Source organism: Nannobrachium achirus (genome assembly GCF_963921795.1).
Source record: "Nannobrachium achirus genome assembly, chromosome: 5".
Taxonomy (NCBI): domain Eukaryota; kingdom Metazoa; phylum Chordata; class Actinopteri; order Myctophiformes; family Myctophidae; genus Nannobrachium; species Nannobrachium achirus.
The window spans coordinates 29,324,114-29,341,653 of NC_137814.1; the positions used below are offsets into that span (position 1 = coordinate 29,324,114).

The 17,540-nt window shown below is 41.9% G+C and overlaps 1 protein-coding gene across 1 annotated transcript in view; it reads right to left on the minus strand.

The window, feature by feature from the left end:
* Positions 1-4,468: 4,468 nt before the first annotated feature.
* The window catches only part of LOC308284979 (ADAMTS-like protein 2), a gene marked incomplete at both ends in the record, with an annotated part of 23,057 nt that continues 9,985 nt past the window's right edge, over positions 4,469-17,540 (minus strand). Inside the window, 14 exons of the mRNA XM_080725700.1 lie at positions 4,469-4,623; positions 5,883-6,036; positions 6,599-6,775; positions 7,516-7,686; positions 8,513-8,668; positions 8,799-9,012; positions 9,638-9,764; positions 11,152-11,252; positions 11,446-11,758; positions 12,493-12,636; positions 13,262-13,673; positions 14,339-14,514; positions 16,101-16,181; positions 16,933-17,056. Of these exons, the coding sequence (XP_080581826.1) occupies positions 4,469-4,623; positions 5,883-6,036; positions 6,599-6,775; positions 7,516-7,686; positions 8,513-8,668; positions 8,799-9,012; positions 9,638-9,764; positions 11,152-11,252; positions 11,446-11,758; positions 12,493-12,636; positions 13,262-13,673; positions 14,339-14,514; positions 16,101-16,181; positions 16,933-17,056 (2,505 nt within the window). The remainder of the gene's footprint in view (positions 4,624-5,882; positions 6,037-6,598; positions 6,776-7,515; positions 7,687-8,512; positions 8,669-8,798; positions 9,013-9,637; positions 9,765-11,151; positions 11,253-11,445; positions 11,759-12,492; positions 12,637-13,261; positions 13,674-14,338; positions 14,515-16,100; positions 16,182-16,932; positions 17,057-17,540) is intronic.

Below are 17,540 nucleotides of genomic sequence, written 5' to 3' on the forward strand. Positions count from 1 at the left end.
CAGGCCTATAGATGGCAGCAGAGGCATACACGGTGTATGGAGAGATGGAGTTGGCGGGGAAGTAGGGTTCGTGTCCTGGCATCATACTGGCACAGGAGGATGCCACAGAGCCATTGGAGAATGACACACACTTCTCCACGCAACACACACACAACACTGAAAGCCCATACACCACAGCTTTAAGGGCCATCTGGAATGAAAATGGTATTTATTGATCAGGTAGGGTATACATACATTAAATCAGAATATGTTCTCCAAACTGACACGTGGTTCACACACCTGGTAAAGGTGTTTGCTATGGGTACTGGATAGAATGCTTTTTCCTTTAAATGTGTTGCTGGATACTGTATATCCTGCTTCTAAAACCTCCCTATTTTGGGCATATACAGCAAACCTTTTTGTCTTTTTTTTTTACATTTTATTTTTAAAAATATGAAAAATATCAGATCTACATGCTCATAAAGTACCACTGTTTTTTCTAAAAACAGGTTTTATTTATTTAAATTAAATAGATACATTTTAAATAAATAATAATACGCAACCCTTGATTCTGTAAATTGTAGTCTGGAAATATTTTCCAAACATTGAACTCAGGTGAAGGTTCACCTGATACAACAATTCTGTTCTGGGGTTGGAACAAGTGAGAGTGTGAAAAACTTCCAACTGTGGTAGGCCTATAGTAAGGTAAAGTTAGCCTATTGCTACATCAATCTGGGAACTAAATCTAAATCACTAGCTTTCTTCACAAATGTGTTCATAAAGGTGTCTAATATCACCTCTGAACTTTGTCAAACCCAACTCCCTTGACATACTTTGTGGGAGCCAATCAAAGTTATTGGGTATCCCGAGGGCCTGGGATTAAAGGGGGAAAAATAAAAAATGGCCAATATGAACGTATGAGGTGTGTAATTTGGGTATTTTTGGGCTGCTGAATCCATTCCAACCATTCGTTTTCAGTTAAAATGACTCCTTGGCCATAAAATAGGCCACACATACTTTTGTGTGTCCATGAGACATTATAATATTGGCAATAAAAAAAAGGTTAGAGTAGGGTTTGAATTCATGAAAACTATTCAAGATCAAGTGGGTAATCACACATGACACACAGGATAACATGATACAATCTGACAAGGAACACTCAAACACAGAGTTTAAAACATAGGGACTAACAGGACACAGGTGAACTCGAATGACATGATTGGCTAAGCCTTAGCCAATTAGGCCTTTTTTTATGGCCAAGGAGTCATTTTTACTGATAACTAATGGTTGGAATGGATTCAGCAGCCCAACAATACCATAATTACACACTTCATACGTTCATATTGGCCATTTTTTATTTTTCCCCCTTTAATCCCAGGCCCTGGGTATCCCGATACCCCCAACTTTGATTGGCTCCCACAAAGTATGTCAAGGGAGTTGGGTTTGACAAAGTTCAGAGGTGATAGTAGACACCTTTATGAACACATTTGTGAAGAAAGCTAGTGATTTAGATTTAGTTCCCAGATTGATGTAGCAATAGGCTAACTTTCCCTTACTAGTAACCAAACCAGGGATGACCTCCTTGCCTACCCAAACACTTTTCCAACAAGCTGTCTGACACCGCACACACAAATGTCCAGAGCCATTAGTGAAATGAGAATACAGTGCTTTCTTAAATCCAGTCCATCTTTTAGTAGTAGTCTATAAATAATAACTAATACTGTATTAACTACTATGGCACACTCACCCCAAGTTCTTCTGCGCTGGAGTTGGACAGATCCTGTAAGACTGTGGTCTGTAGAACTGAACAAATATGTGCTACTCCAGATGATTATTGTGTGGTCTGGATGCTTGTGTGTAATTAGGTTTCAACAATACAACAATAACAACACTCGCATCAAATTTCTGGTGATCTTTTAATGACTACCCTCAGTTCTGTTCTAGTGAATGCTGTCTCAGATTATCCTGCAAATTATCAATTTACTTTCTGCTTCAGCTCAATTTGAATTACTATGATTGAGTGTTTTGTCCAGTAAATTCATTGATTTAGTAATTTCAATAAAAAACCTAACCCTAACCCACAATTCAAACTTGTTCTAGTAGGTTCTTACCAGGGGGGGGGGGTGCATCAAAAAAGAATGTATTATGTATTACAATGTATTACAAATTGGGCTTTAGTCAGGCAGTCTCTTTCTTTCAATTGATGGAGCCTAGTTTATAACACAGCCTGTGTCCAACCTTGATTACAGTATATGGATGCCAAGTGTACAGTGTTCACCAGAACAAAAGACATACTGTAAGTGGATGACAGATGGTTGTCCAAAAACTGTTTCTTTATTCCTCATCTCTGACAAAGTAAACAACAACAATAACAACAGCTCTGTAAACAATGTAACAACAGGTAAACAACACTTCTAAGAGAGACAGACACAGGGCAGATGGATACAGAGCAATACACTGTAAAAAATACTGAGTATTTGTTTAACTATGAGAGTATAAATTAAAGGGAACTCTGCACACTCAAAAATGCTTTTATTTTGTGTATATATTTAGCAAACTTTTAGTCATAGACCTTCTTCAGGCATGAAGCAGTCATTGAATATGACAGTATAAAGGTTCAGGGTGTCATCACTTCATTGATGAATGTGAAAAACCAAAGGACACAAGTGTCCACCGAGACAGGAAACACAAAATACAAATGGACCCTAATGGACTCCCAATTTGTGCACTCTCAAAGTTAAATTAATACTTTTTACTTTTTTTTTACTGTGTAGACAGAGTTTGATCCTCTTCCTTGGCCGCCATATTAGCTCTTAATCTATGGTCTTTGCTGAGTAATTATGGGTTCCCCATGTTGACGTTATTGATGGTATTGGCACAGATTGGTAGCCAACATCTCATAGTTCAACAGAAAGAGGATTAACACAGTGCCAATGGTACAAGCTGACCTATCTCTCAAGACAAATGGCTTGGCTCCCACAATTTTCCAATGCGTCTGCCTTACAGTACCGTATGTTCTTTTTGTAGGAAATAAAAGCAGATGTCCTGCCTCCTCCCATGTTCCATTTCTCCTGTGTAGTCGTGTAAATAACTCTACTGGAAAGCAATTTAGTCCAATTCTGAAATATATCCTAAATATATTTAAAAATACATTTATATGAACACCGCTTCGTTGGTTGAATGCCCCTCTGGTCTTTAGAGCAGATGACATCTTCCTGTTCTTGTCTTTTACAGGGTAGAATTACAGACTCGGTAGCATTGGGAGATTGTGGAAGTGATGGTCTGGCTTGAGAGATAACTGCTGACCAAACTCTGCATACTCTGTGTGTACAGCAGAGGAAAGGGGCGGGACCGAGCTCAGGCTCGACAGTGATTGGTCTCTGGTCTGGTCTCTCTAGTTCTTGTTGCCACAGTAACGATGGAGCTGCCTTTTGTGTTCAGGCAAAGGGCGCCAACCTGCACAGGACACACCCTTCATTGTGGTATTATAGCACCGTGGGATGAAAAGGGATGGAAAGCTTAGATGGGCAGAGAAGCGGAAATCTAGCACCTTGAAGTCCTGAAGTGACACAGAAAGAGGGGAGGGCCAGAGTGATGCCCCAGGAGTTATATTGGCTCATTCTGTTTCAGAGGTAAAGGGAAGGATTGAGAAGAGGTGAGAGAGGGCAAAGTGTGTCCTATACGTGGACTGTCTTCACATTGTGTGGGGAGGAGGTGATTGGGGACCAAGGTCAGGGTCAGACGTTCCCTGACTAAAGCTTTCTTTCTATTAAAGGACCAATACCGGTGGTACTGCATGTTTAGCCCACTGACGATGAATCACACAGATCCACTGTCCTGTTTGGGCAAGACAGACCTAATCCATGTCATTAAAAATCCCAGGGAATCCACAATGTTATTATACCCCATCTTGTTTTAACTCAGGTGATAAATCAACTTTAAAATATTCTGCTTCTCTGGCTGATTTTTCTGTCACCACAAAGTAGTCAGTGAATCTCTAGGCACTATTTTTGGCTTCCTTTTAAAAGGAATCTACGCGTTCTATTGCATTAAAACCCCCCAAAAATTAAAAAAATAGTAAAAACTGAAAATCAGGTAAGGTTCATGGTATTGGATTACCTAGAGCAAGTTGATTTTCCTACTAGAATACAATGGCTTCCTTGAAATAAAAATAAAATCTACCGGGATGCTATGGAAAAGTCAGCAGTAACGGTATGTGAATTATAACATGACTCATGGTCATTGGTCTGAACATGCAACACCACAGGAATGGTCATTTTTAAAGCTGTGACAATGAGAGGTCTGATAACATTTTAAACCTTCAGTGATTCCTTCATAAGTAGGATAGAAATGGGAAGGATTTGACTGTTAACTCCAGTAGGGTGTAAATGGCTACTGGGTTAGAGGTGAAGGGTCGGGGAAAGCATTTGACCCTCTGTACCAGTGGTAGGGGGAGGTGAGATTAGGGTTAGAGGTTGTGGTTGTCAGCTCATGGTCTTGGGGCCTTGCAGGACTGGCAGCAGGCCTTTCTGTAGTACCAGTGGGAACACAGTTTGACCTTCAGCACTAAGGCACAGTTGGCTGTCGGCTTGTCTTGACAGGAGTCTTCTACTGCTGCTGATGCCACTGGGGCTGGAGCTGGCACTGAGACACACACACAAAGAGTAATTGAGAATACAACACAGACACCTAAAAGCCTGGTTCGTGGTGTTTTGATGGTGCAGAGGGAATCAGGTTGTTTAACACTTATTACAGTCGGTGTGGAGTGAGCCTCCAATCATTGTCTCCACCAGCCAAAGGCATGGGGAGACTGTCTTCGCCCCTGTCAGTCCGTCCGTCTGTCCGTCCATGTGTCCGTGTGTGTGTGTCCGTCCGTCCGTCTGTTACCAGCTAATCCCGGCACCGTAATCCTGGTCGCTGCCAAACTGTGCACACACACTCCCTGGAGGCCAATTCAGAACCTCTGTCCCATATTTTTCACGTGACCCTGTTCTAGCGCCAACATGAGGCGGAATTTTGCGGGATTGGTCCGACTTGAACAAAATGCCTCAAATCATGAACGCAGCTTGTGAGAAATTCTGCACATTCCTACTAGCTCAAGGTACAAATGCCACCCTTTTCACATTGGCCTGTTATAGCGCCACCAGCAGGTCAACTTTGCTAAATTAATTTTTTGCACAAAAAGCCTCAAATCATACATGCAGCATCCAATCACTGTGAAAGGCCAAAGAAAACATGGCTCACTTTTCACATTGTTGTATTGTAGCACCACCAGGAGGCCACAATAACATACCTGACCTGGTGGAGACCTGTACTCGGCACCGTTTCTAGTTTATACTGTGGCAAAGGTCATGCACTCAGGCCTCCCATGTATGCGGGCCACCACAGATGCTGCAGTTACATGAATCAAACATAACACTACACTTAAAAATTGCATTGCTTTTAGAGTTTCCCTGTTGTGTGAATTCAAAGCCTCTTTACCATAAAAAGGAAACCAAAATTAAACACTGTGACCATCTGATCCTGAGATCACATCTAGAGCAGGGAGAATTTCACCTGCTAATCAATGAGTTTGGAGTGACCAGAATTAAACAAGGAGAAACACACACACACACACACACACACACACACACACACACACACACACACACACACACACAAACTCTCTCTCTCTCTCTCTCTCTCTCTCTCTCTCTCTCTCTCTCTCTCTCTCTCTCTCTCTCTCTCTCTCTCTCTCTGTTTTCCTTCTCTCTAGTCTGTGCCAGCGTCAACACCAAAATAGAACAGCTCTGAAAGACGCATCAACAGGTTTTGGTGTGTCTACTTGACGCCTCCAGCGTGGCTGCAGCTGTTGTAAACAATGTGTGCATGTGATGCTTGCAGAGTGGCAGAGCCTTAACTACCTGGTGGCTCAGTAGGGCAGCTCTGGACTTCACAGCTTTGTCTGGCTTCTGGTTTTAGGGTAGAGTCGCAGCTGTGTCCTCTCGTGATAAGCTCCTCTCCCTGGTAACACTTCACCTCTCGAACACGAACACCACTGCCACACGTCTTACTGCACTGAAGTGGAGAGGAGAGGAAGACAGACTTTATTTCATACTTATCTAACCTTTATTTATCCATTCAAGCAGGGGTGTCGCACCAAATTCTGGGCCCTGGGTACTTTAACTATCGAAAAATAGCAGATATACAAGCTCACAGCAGGGCACCGAGAGCCACGCTGTGAGCTTGTAGATCAGCTATTTTTGAAAAATCGTGAAAATTTGTGTTTTTGAATATTTCAAATTCTTCAATTATTTTTGAAAAACCTATGTTTCTATGTCAGTGGTGCTCAAACTTTTTCATGTGAAGAACCCCCAAAATTATATGTATTTGGCCATGGACCCCCATCTCAAAATATTTATTTATTTATTTTATTTATATGTTCGCTTAAAAAAATACATATATTCAAAGATTTGCACACATTTTCATGACTTTTCAAAAATAGCAGATCTACAAGCTACACCTAAAGTATAAAATAATTAAGGCCCCTCCACCTTGGGCCCTAGTAACTCAGTCCCACTTTTCCCCCCTTGTGACGCCCCTGACCCATTCAAGATATTGAGAACAACTTGAGAGTTACCTGTGACCAGGACGTGGTGAACCATTTGGAGCAAGGTCTTTGGAAGCAGGCGGAGCTTGTCTCAGGCTTGTGGGCGGGGTCACAGCTACTGTCAGGGAACTCTTTGAACACACCTCCTTCCAAACCCGCACACACTACCTGACGCTGACGCGTCCCTCGACCACATGTAGCGTTACACTGAGACACACACACACACGCACGCACGCACGCACGCACGCACACACACACACACACACACACACACACACACACACACACACACACACACACACACACACACACACACTTCACATTAATTTTACCAAATGTGTGTGTGTGTGTGTGTGTGTGTGTGTGTGTGTGTGTGTGTGTGTAGTACGGCATTCACCGAATATTAGAATATTTGAATATTCGAATATCAAAAAATCACTATTCGACATTGTTCACCGAAGTCGAATATTCGCTTTTCTTCTTTTTTTTTTTTTTTTTTAATACATAGTTTATAAAGCTTGGCTAGATAGGAAGTCATAAGAATGAGTTGTCAATGCCCCTGGTGGATGAATTTGTTAATGCTCTATACCAGGGGTTCTCGAACCTTTTTAGGCCGTGACGTCCAAAATAAACATATTTGAACTGGGTACAACCACCCTGACAAGCACTTGGAATTGTAGGTATTATGTGACTCGGTTCCGCAGATAAATATTGTGAAAATAGCACAAGCGTTGCGAGGTGTTGTGAGCATGTAGATCCGCTATTTTCACAATGTTCGCCTCTTGCTTACTTAATATTTGACAGTTTGGCCAGTCCTGTCGAATATTCGATTATTCGAATACTTTGAGGTTGAATAATTCGAATACTAAAAATCACTATTCGTGAATGCCCTAGTGTGTAGGTGTTTGTTACTGTATGTGTATATTTCTGTATGCTGTCCTGTGTACCTGTTGCCATTCCTGTTCCACCCAATGGGGGGCGCAATCTCTGTCACCACATGGATACACGGCCAGCGGACGCAGCGATTGGTCACACTGCTCCTCTGACATCACCACCCCGCCCGATGACCGACATGCCACCGTACGGACCATCCTGCCCTCCCCACACACACCTGAACACTGACACACACACACACACACACACACACACACACACACACACACACACACACACACACACACACACACACACACACACACACACACACACACGCATACCACAAAGAAGAAATTGCCAGATAGAAATAAATGACAATTTTGTGTTTTCTTCATTCAGCAGAATCATACTTGTTGTATCATTTAGATATTGAAAGAGACAGATTGTAAGAAGACTGATTGTACTGTGAAACTACACACATTCTTCTAGCAACAGAATGTAGAAAACGTCGATAGATTGGATATATGGACTGAAATTGAATTTGATATGACAACCTGACCTGGGGTCAAATTTAAGTCCACTGTCAGTTCATACTCATTTAGTCACAGTGGTTTGACTTGTATATTGTGTATATATGTATGCCTATGTTGTATTTCTACAATAAACTGTCTATTGTCTGTCAAGGTGTGTGTGTGTGTGTGTGTGTGTGTGTGTGTGTGTGTGTGTGTGTGTGTGTGTGTGTGTGTGTGTGTGTGTGTGTGTGTGTGTGTGTGTGTGTGTGTGTGTGTTTTAAATGCCACAATGTCACAAGGCACTAATGTGTGTCTTGGATTGTAATCAAATTCTCAAAAATGCTAAAAATCATCGTATAAAAATGTGTAGCACGAATGTGAGTTCCATATGTTCAGTGCCTTGTTGATAGCCTTGCATTAGTTGTTAATGTTGTTTGTGTTGACTTGTCACTGCACCACATTCCAAAGTAAATTCCTCGTATCACCCTCATGCTTGACAATAACTTGATTCTGAGCCAAAAGTAACCTGTGTTACGTGATTGTGTTTAAAACTCACAGGTCCCCAATCAGAAACTGTCCATCGTCTGTCGCAGGGCGGGCCTTCACATTCCTGACTTTCTACTGGTCGAGAGGAATCGTTACACAGCCTGGTTTCCATAGAGCAACGAACTTCGCGAGTCCGTACGCCTCGAGACCCACAACGAGCGGAACACTAAAACACACGTGAACACAGACAATTACTTAAATCAGCATCAGCAACATGTGCTCAAATATGAAAACTGTTCTCGCTGAATTATCACTAACCAATCAGAAACCCCCTATAGGGTACCATCCTTACTTACCTCCGACCAATCAGAGACCTCCCACTGCGGTCCACAGCTCTGTCCAAGGCAGGCCTTCCTATTGGCTGGCTTGTGCAAGTCATGTGACAGACAAAGTAAATCGTAGACAGAGGAGTCCAGACCAGGTGACAGCATCTTCCAGCAGCGCACTGTGCGATACTGGAAACCCTCGCCACAGGTTCGAGAGCACTCGCTCCAGCCACTGGTCTCCCACCTGAAGCAATACAGTGTTCAAATTTAGCAAGGGTTAGTTTGTACACCTCTGAGTCTGAGACCAAATTGGCAGAGGTTCTACGTACCGGGATGAGTCAGCAAATATGACTTCCTTGCATCACATCTCACTAATCCCTTTTAATTGTGGAGATGACTCCAACCAATTGGTCCGTCAGTCTGAGATGTAACACATTCTGTTACACCGTTCTCTTATGCATTCATTCCCCCCTATGTGATTTTCATTGTAGCGTATTACTGCTTCAGTGATTTCTAGTTCACTGTCCCACCACCAGTATAAAGAATACAAATGGTGGCTCCACGTTCTTAGCCTCAAGAGTAAGCACACACTCTCTGTAGGGAGGGGGTTAATAGATAAAGAGTGCATTTATGGGATATTTAGATGATGATTTTATCTCAAAGTAGTCCAATTATCAACATTGTTTATTTCCCCAGTGATCATCATAAAAAATAACCAGCACTTTCCTGCCAAGTGCAAATGGCACTTGGCATCCAAATATGTACATTAGCAGGATAATTTGTTTGTTTCCTACAGTGTACATTAAATTAACTTTTGAGTATTACACTGAGGATTAAACTGTGTTTAGTAAAGCCAGTGACTGTAGTACCGAGGAGGACATTCCTTTCCGGTGCAGAACTCATGGGTAGGTTCAGGTCTGGTCACAGAATCACAGTAACTGTCATCTACCTCAGTGCCATCATACCGCACACACAGGGCATAGCTAGCACTGATACCTGGAAATACACACACACACACACACACACACACACACACACACACACACACACACACACACACACACACACACACACACACACACACACACACACACACACACACACACACACACACACAAAGTCACAATTTCTGCTACATGCAGTGCAAAGCTTGTTTGGAAATACATTTGGAAAAAGTGCTGAATCACACACTCTACTTCCAGAAGCAAATAAAATAGGCAGTGGATATTCAGCTGCCAGATGCTATTAAACCACCAGACACTCTGAATACCCTCCACAGAAACTTACCCTAACCTTAACCTCACCAAACTCATGCCTATACATAATGACAGTGCCTAATCTTAACTACATTTAATTAATTAAACCACACTAAACCTATGCCTAAATGTGGCCATATTACTGCTTCATCTGAACCAGCATCAAGGTTTAATGATTGTCCCAGACCAAATAAATTGGCATAGATTGTGCATGGACGGACAGATCTACAAGTTACAACAACGCTTCACAACGCATCACAAATCTCTTCTCACTAAAGAGATTTGGTTGTAGAGGGAAAAGGTTGGGGGCCAAGTACAGACACTTGAGGGATCCTGATAAATGAAGCAAGTTGAAGTGGTTAATACATGCAGTAGATAACTTAAAGTGATCCCTGACTAATACGACAAATATGCCTTAATACATTATAATTGTCCTCTATAATTACAATGTAAAATTAAAAACACATTAAATATTGTATTTCTTCTAGAAATAGCTAATCTTTCACTCAATAGGGGAAATGCCTGTCGCAAGTTGATGATGTCATAAATGTAATTTGTGATCTATCCCTATGGAATTTATGGAATGCATGTGCAAATAAAAACAAACGTAATACTTCCTATGGTTAATATGAGCATCAAATCAATATTTCAAATGTGTTTGTGGTTTATTTTGCACATGCATGCCATAAATTAGACCACAAATAACATTTATGACATCATCAACTTGCGACAGGCATTTCCCCTATTGACTGAAAGATTAGCTATTTCTAGAAGAAATAAAATATTTGAGATGTTTTTAATTTTACATTGTAGTTATAGAGGACAATTATAATGTATTAAGGCATATTTGTCGTATTAGCCAGGGATCACTTTAAAGGTGATACACAATGAAATTTCACTTTTCCTATTTTAAAACCTTTTTTTGGGGTCCCACTAGCACCTTCTATCCTCACAAAGTCCCATTTCTGACCATTGTGTCTTTCTCTGGTTTTGGGAAGGCAGAGGTTAAAAGCATCCCACGGGTTCTCAAAACAGGCTGTCCAGATTTGCTGACGTCGCTGACGTCATTGACGGCCGTTTTTTAAGAAAAAAAAATATATATTTTTTTTGTGTGTGTGTGCACATACCTGTGGTACATGTTGAACTACATGGGGCATAAGCCGAGACTTTCCAGCGATACATGTCTGCCAGACTAATATCCGGGTCGATACCTACATCGAAATCATTGCTTGAGGAAAGGAGAAAAAATGAGACGCATAAATGTCAATGTCCTTTGTGTTTCCGAAGCCTACCAGTGTGACTTAAAAAATTATAATAATACTGCCAAATACAAGTCGTTTGATCACCTAAACCGGTTCCAATGTAGTAACGATTACAGATGGAATAGAAAGAACCAAAATGTGTGTTTTGTTTTCTTTTACCTCTCTGTGCTGGCAGCTTGGGCTGCAGAGACTTGCTGGAGTCGTACCAAATTGAGAGTTTGCATGTCTGAGTTTGTGTCAATGTGTGTTCCTGTGTTTGAGTGTATGTCAGTGACTGTGGGCATATCAGGGTGTACATCTGAGTGTGCATCTCTGTTTGTTTCTGATTGTGTGTCTGCAGCTGAGTGTGTGTAGGAGTGCGTTAGAGAATCAGCGTCAGCATCTTTGTGGGTCTGGTTGTGTTGTGGTCCCTCTGGTAGGCCATAGGGGGAGCTGTCTTCTAGGAAGGCTGATGACTGCAGAGTCACACTACCTGGGAATAGAGAGACGTAATAGTTTAATAAAACTTGACTACATCATTGATCATTGATGGAGGCTGCGCATTTAAATAATTGGAATAATTTGCATTGATTTTGAGAATATGTATAATTCATACTGTAATAATGATTTTAGTTTGTGGAAAAAAAGGCAGTGTTCAGTTATCTCTGAAAAAGAAAATCTTTGACTGAAATTATAATAATATCATCATTCAAAGAAGACTGAAGAAAGAAAATACTTACAATTCATATTGAGCCAATAAAATGAAATAAAACTTTTGTGGGATTGTGGGATCATTTCTTGTGTCAGTTTGACCAATGGGATAACAAAAGAAAAGTCTTAAGAAAAGTGTGTGGCCTGTGACTGAATGTGTGGCCTGCATGTCATAAGAAATACGAGTCTGCACACCAGTTTATGCTCCCAGAGAGTAAGTTACTTGTGGTGACGTTTCGAGCCTAGGCTCTTCATCAGACCAAGAGCCTAGGCTCTTCATCAGACCAAGAGCCTAGGCTCTTCATCAGACTATGCTCCCAGCCTAGGCTGGGAGCATAAATTGGTGTGCGGACTCTTATTTTTCTATTTGTACATTATTCTTTAGTCCAACACCCAGACTATATTGGCCTTAGATGTGCGTGCCATTTGGCTGTTTTGCAGCCTCTTTGTTAAGAGACATTAAAACAGACATTAAAAATGGAATCAGGTCAAATCTGAACTCAAAGCCTTTCCTACCTGGGTACTCTTTCAGCAGCAGTGTGTTGTCTAAACCTGAGGACTTGTTGAGCTGTGGGCCGGGGCAGGAGGAGGAGCCTGGCACGCAGGGGGCGTGGCCTGGTGAACCAGCGGGAAGTGAGAAGAGGAAGTCCAGGAAGTGGTCTGGTTGGCGGAAGAGGAGGGGCTTGGAAGGGTGAGTGTTATTTGGACTGGACGCCATGGACGGTTGACTCTCAATCGAGTTGGAGGCACTCCCTGGTTGAAGACGGATTAGATCAATCAATCAATCAATCAATCAATCAATCAATCAATCAATTAATCAACCAACAGATAGACCAGAGGTTCTCAACCTGTGGGTTGGGACCCCCCAGGGGGGTCCCCAAATTATTTTGGGGGGTCCCCACAAGATGATTAATTTAATGTGCAACATTGTTTTCTCACTCAATAGTAAACAAACCAACATAAGGTTTAAGTGTAAAGAGGCTATATGCACATTTCTAAAGTGAAAATGTAAGGACTTTAATACCTCTAAAATGACATATTAAACATTGGCCAAATTGTCAAATATGAGAGGCAGAAATTGTGAAAATAGACGATCTACATGCGCACAACGCCTTGCATGGTGAGATGTTGTGAGCATGTAGATCGGCTATTTTCACAATAGAACCGTGTTATACAAAATGTAACTCTTAGTACCCGTCAGGGTGGGGGAGTCCCCAGTTAAAATATGATTATTTTTGGAGTTCGCGGCCTGAAAAGTAGACAGACAGAGAGATGTCTCACTCACGGTAGCTGGCTGGTGCTGGAGGTCCTCGTTCCTCCACATCGTTGTGGCTGAACACGTCGCTACCATCCTCGGCAGCCGGCCTGTAGACCAACATGGCCACTGGCGGCGGAGGTGGCGGGGGGTGGGGTGTCTGAAGCTTGACATCGGATTGGTCCACAGCAGCACCCAGCTCAACTTCACCTTGGTCCATGGCTCCCAGTTGTACCCGTAACGGGTGGACAGATGATGCCACGACCCCTTTTGTGTTGCTGTGGTTGGCCGACCTGCCGTGGCCTTCCCTGGCATCCACCTCGTTGTTGGCGTGGCTGGGGCCTGAGGCGATGTCATCCGTGGCTGTGCTGATGTCATCAGGGTTATGAGGGACGGTGTACTCGTAGGTGATATGGGGGAGTTTTCCGTTCAGGTTGTAATACTATATGTGGACATGCAAAAAAAGGATTGGTTAACATCCGTATCCTATGGAAAACCTTGAAAGAAAACAGCAGATTTAGAAGCTCACTGCGCGTCGAGTGGCGATGCTTGTAGATCGGCTATTTTCAGCAAAGATATTTAATGTAGAGCGAAAACAGAACAGTCACTAGTATAGAGCCCTGAGAGACTCCGGTCAACCAGTCCAATATAGGGTTTTAATTGGTAAAGAATGCAAGGTCTCCACTAGTTCTGCTGAGTGGATATGATTTGGTATTAAACAGTATGTTATGGTATGGTATGGTATGGTATGGTATGGTATGGTATGGTATGGTATGGTATTATACAGTATGGTATGGTATGGTATGGTATGGTATGGTATTATACAGTATGGTATGGTATGGTATGGTATGGTATGGTATGGTATGGTATGGTATGGTATGGTACGGTACGGTACGGTATTCATTAATTCCAAAGACCTTTCAGAAAATATAAATCAAACCGGGGACAGGAATCTAATAAACAGCGACTTCTCTCTTTGTATCTCCCTGTGTCTGTAACAACATGGTTGTGTGTGTATGAATGCATTACCATGACATTTAGGCCTTGTAGTGTGTATGAATGCATTACCATGACATTTAGGCCTTGTAGTGTGTATGAATGCATTACCATGACATTTAGGCCTTGTAGTGTGGGTCCCTGGGCAATGATGTACTCAAGCCCCTCTGAGAACACGTTGCTCGGACGACGGTATTTGAACACCGTTCCCGCCACACGGAAGTTGCGAGGGTTGTCGATCACTGCGTTGCCGTTGAAAAAAAAATGGCCTGCTTCATCTGATAGGGCTAGAGACAGGAAGTGACACGTGTTGTTCAAAGACCAGGTGGGAACCCAAAGGTAGCTCACAGTTTACACATGCTGAATGAAACGAAAACCAAAAACAAGCATGAGTTAGTAGTAAGGTAAATAAGTTGCATAAAATGATGTAAGCTAGTAGAGCAGCATCCTAAATAGGAGAATAAATCAGAATACAGATGAGCTTGGGCTGTACACAAAATCAATTTTGAATTGTGAGTAAAGATTACAGATAGTGAAAGTTTGAGAACTGGACAAAGAATTCTGATTACATCTGTTTTGATTAAATTCAGACTATTATTTCCTGTTGATTATGTTATTTATATACTGTATACAGTTTGTGACAATAAACCATCCTTGAACCTTGAACAATGTCTTCACAACACTGTGTGTCCTCAGTCCTTACACACAACACACTATTTCCACCCTAGCTTCAGTCATCATAACCACACTTCATGATCCTCATCGCAAATCATGATGGGTCTTGCCTGGTAGGTTTGGTAGGTTTATAATAAAAAAGGTTTAGGTCCTAAACGTAAGCAATTTACCCCGAGTGAGATTATGTGTTATCGGACTCGGCTTCGCCTCGTCCGATAACACCCTAACACAGGACATTATCAGAGCATAATGTCCGACCCCGAGTGGTAAATAGCTTTTCTACCACTTTTTCCCTTATACATGAAAGAAAACACATAGTTGTAACTTGCAAGGATCTTAAGTTACAATCATTATTGCCTATAAAACTTCCGCGAGACAGCAGATAGTTCCACCAACAACATCTTCTACTCACCAACAGATGGCGCCAACTCCATACTAATCCATGCGTCTAGCTTACAGCTAAGCTAACGTCAGTTAGAAGTACCGTTCCGGCCGTAAATAGAGGCTGTTCGCTTCCAGAAAGGCATAGGTTCAGAGAAAAGGGGCTTTAAAGTTGGCGGATTGCATTGGATCCAAATAAATCGGCGACTATAGCATGCACGTTAGTGAACATAGGACCGTTGCCACGGTCATTTGTTGGTTGGGGGAAAGGTGTTCCGACTACCTCCTGAAGTCCCCGGATGTACACTGAGGCTCATTGATCTCGGACAAGTCCTCACACACAACTTTGCGGCAGTAGTTCTCTCATAACCTCCGGAATTTAGCCAATCAGAATCCAGTATTTGAACACGTGACTCGAAAAAGTGGTAGAAAAAGGGACAAATTACTTTCTGTGTTAATGTTCTCTAAAGAACAGGCAAGGCCGTCATTAAAAGTGTCAAGTACAATCAAATGATCACAGTTTCCAACCAATGTGAGAATTCGGATTGGCTTATGGTTCACCTTGATGACCACTGAAGGGTTTGATTGAAAGTCAAAATAAATGTCTGCACATTACATCGGTTTTGTTTAATTGTTTCCTGATTTACAAATGGATACCGTACATTAAACTGAATATAATAGGTTCTAATTGATGGTGGTAAATTCTAACCCTCTTGGGTTAGCTTACCCAAAATGTTCTCCTTCTAATACAAGGGTACAGTTTCAAAGCCAGTGTGCAAACTGTTATATGGGCTTACAGAAGGTTGTAGGTTCTCACCCAGGATGTTCTCAGTCTTGCGTCTCTCAACGATCTGAATGTCTGTTGCTCCAGGTGGGATGTTGGTGATGAACACATATCCTAAAGGTGACAGATGAGCACACACTGTGAATACGGGGAGGAGAATGCACCTGCTGCCCTTCATCCAGGAGCTGAATGGAACCAACGAGAAGAAACCCAACAGAGGCTGACAACACAACCAACTGTTCCAACAGATATCCTCTGGAGTTCGGTGCTAAAGAGCAAGATTATAATTATTATTTTTACAAGCAATGTTGTCAAGTACAATCAAATAATATATATTTTTTCCCAACAATGTGAGAATAAAGAATATATATAAAAAAGATTGTAACATGAACAGAATCTGACCTGAAAGAAAGGGATCTGCACCTCTATACTGACAAACAAGAACACCCTCCACTACCAATACAAGCCTTTTTACCCCTTTCTATAACGAACAGCACTGTGGTATCAAAAAGAGATAAGTCTTTGGTTAACCAACTTCCTGAGAGAGATGGAACTAAGATCACGGCACTGAAGGTGCATTTTGAGAAGAGACGGCTTTGACTTTTTGCCAGGTAACTGTTGAAAGGTTGAGAGGAGGAAGGATGCTGAAGACATTGCAACAAATATATATATATATATTCTTCAGAACAGTCATAAGTGGCAGACTCAGAAGTGAATGGGCTCAATAAATAAGAAAATGTTCAATCCAAATTCAATTCATGTCAATTGAAGTGTGCGTGTGTGTGGTTGCGTGCGTGCGTGCATGCGTGGTTGCGTGCGTGGTTGCGTGCGTGCGTGCGTTTCTCTATGTACGTGTGTGTGTTACCTAACTGTGCGAGTCCCTTCCTGTATGTTCCAGAAATCCGGTGACAGGAGGTCCCATTCCCTCCACATTCACCGCACAAGTCAAGGGTTTTACTGCTATATAGCAGCCCATCACAACCTACAGGCTGTTGGAGAGCAGAGAGAACAAAGGAGTGGAGAACAAGATCAAATAATCATTGAATTATTCAATTGATTATATTACATTCAGTAATTCACCTTGTCAATAGTCAGGCAATCAGTATGCTGATTATTCAAGTCAGTCAGTTCATAATTTTGTTATTTTACTTGACATATTTTTACTTTGCAGGCTACTTTGCAAGGTCATGTAAGGATTTTAAACTGCCGGCCAGAATGTCAGGAATGATTACAGTGTACCGGAAATCTGGTAGAATAAACCAGATGTCCGGTAATGACGCATGATTGTATCATACGTATTAAGTGGTAAGAGACATCCATGTGTCTTTTAGAGCCAACTTTGGAACAGTTGATTAAGCTTCTGAGGAGCTCTTGTGCGCTCTCCTGACAGGGCTTTTCAATTCAACATTTTATGGGATGGAACCATGTAAATGTCCATGTCACTTGCATAAGAGTAAGACGCAACCGTGAAGT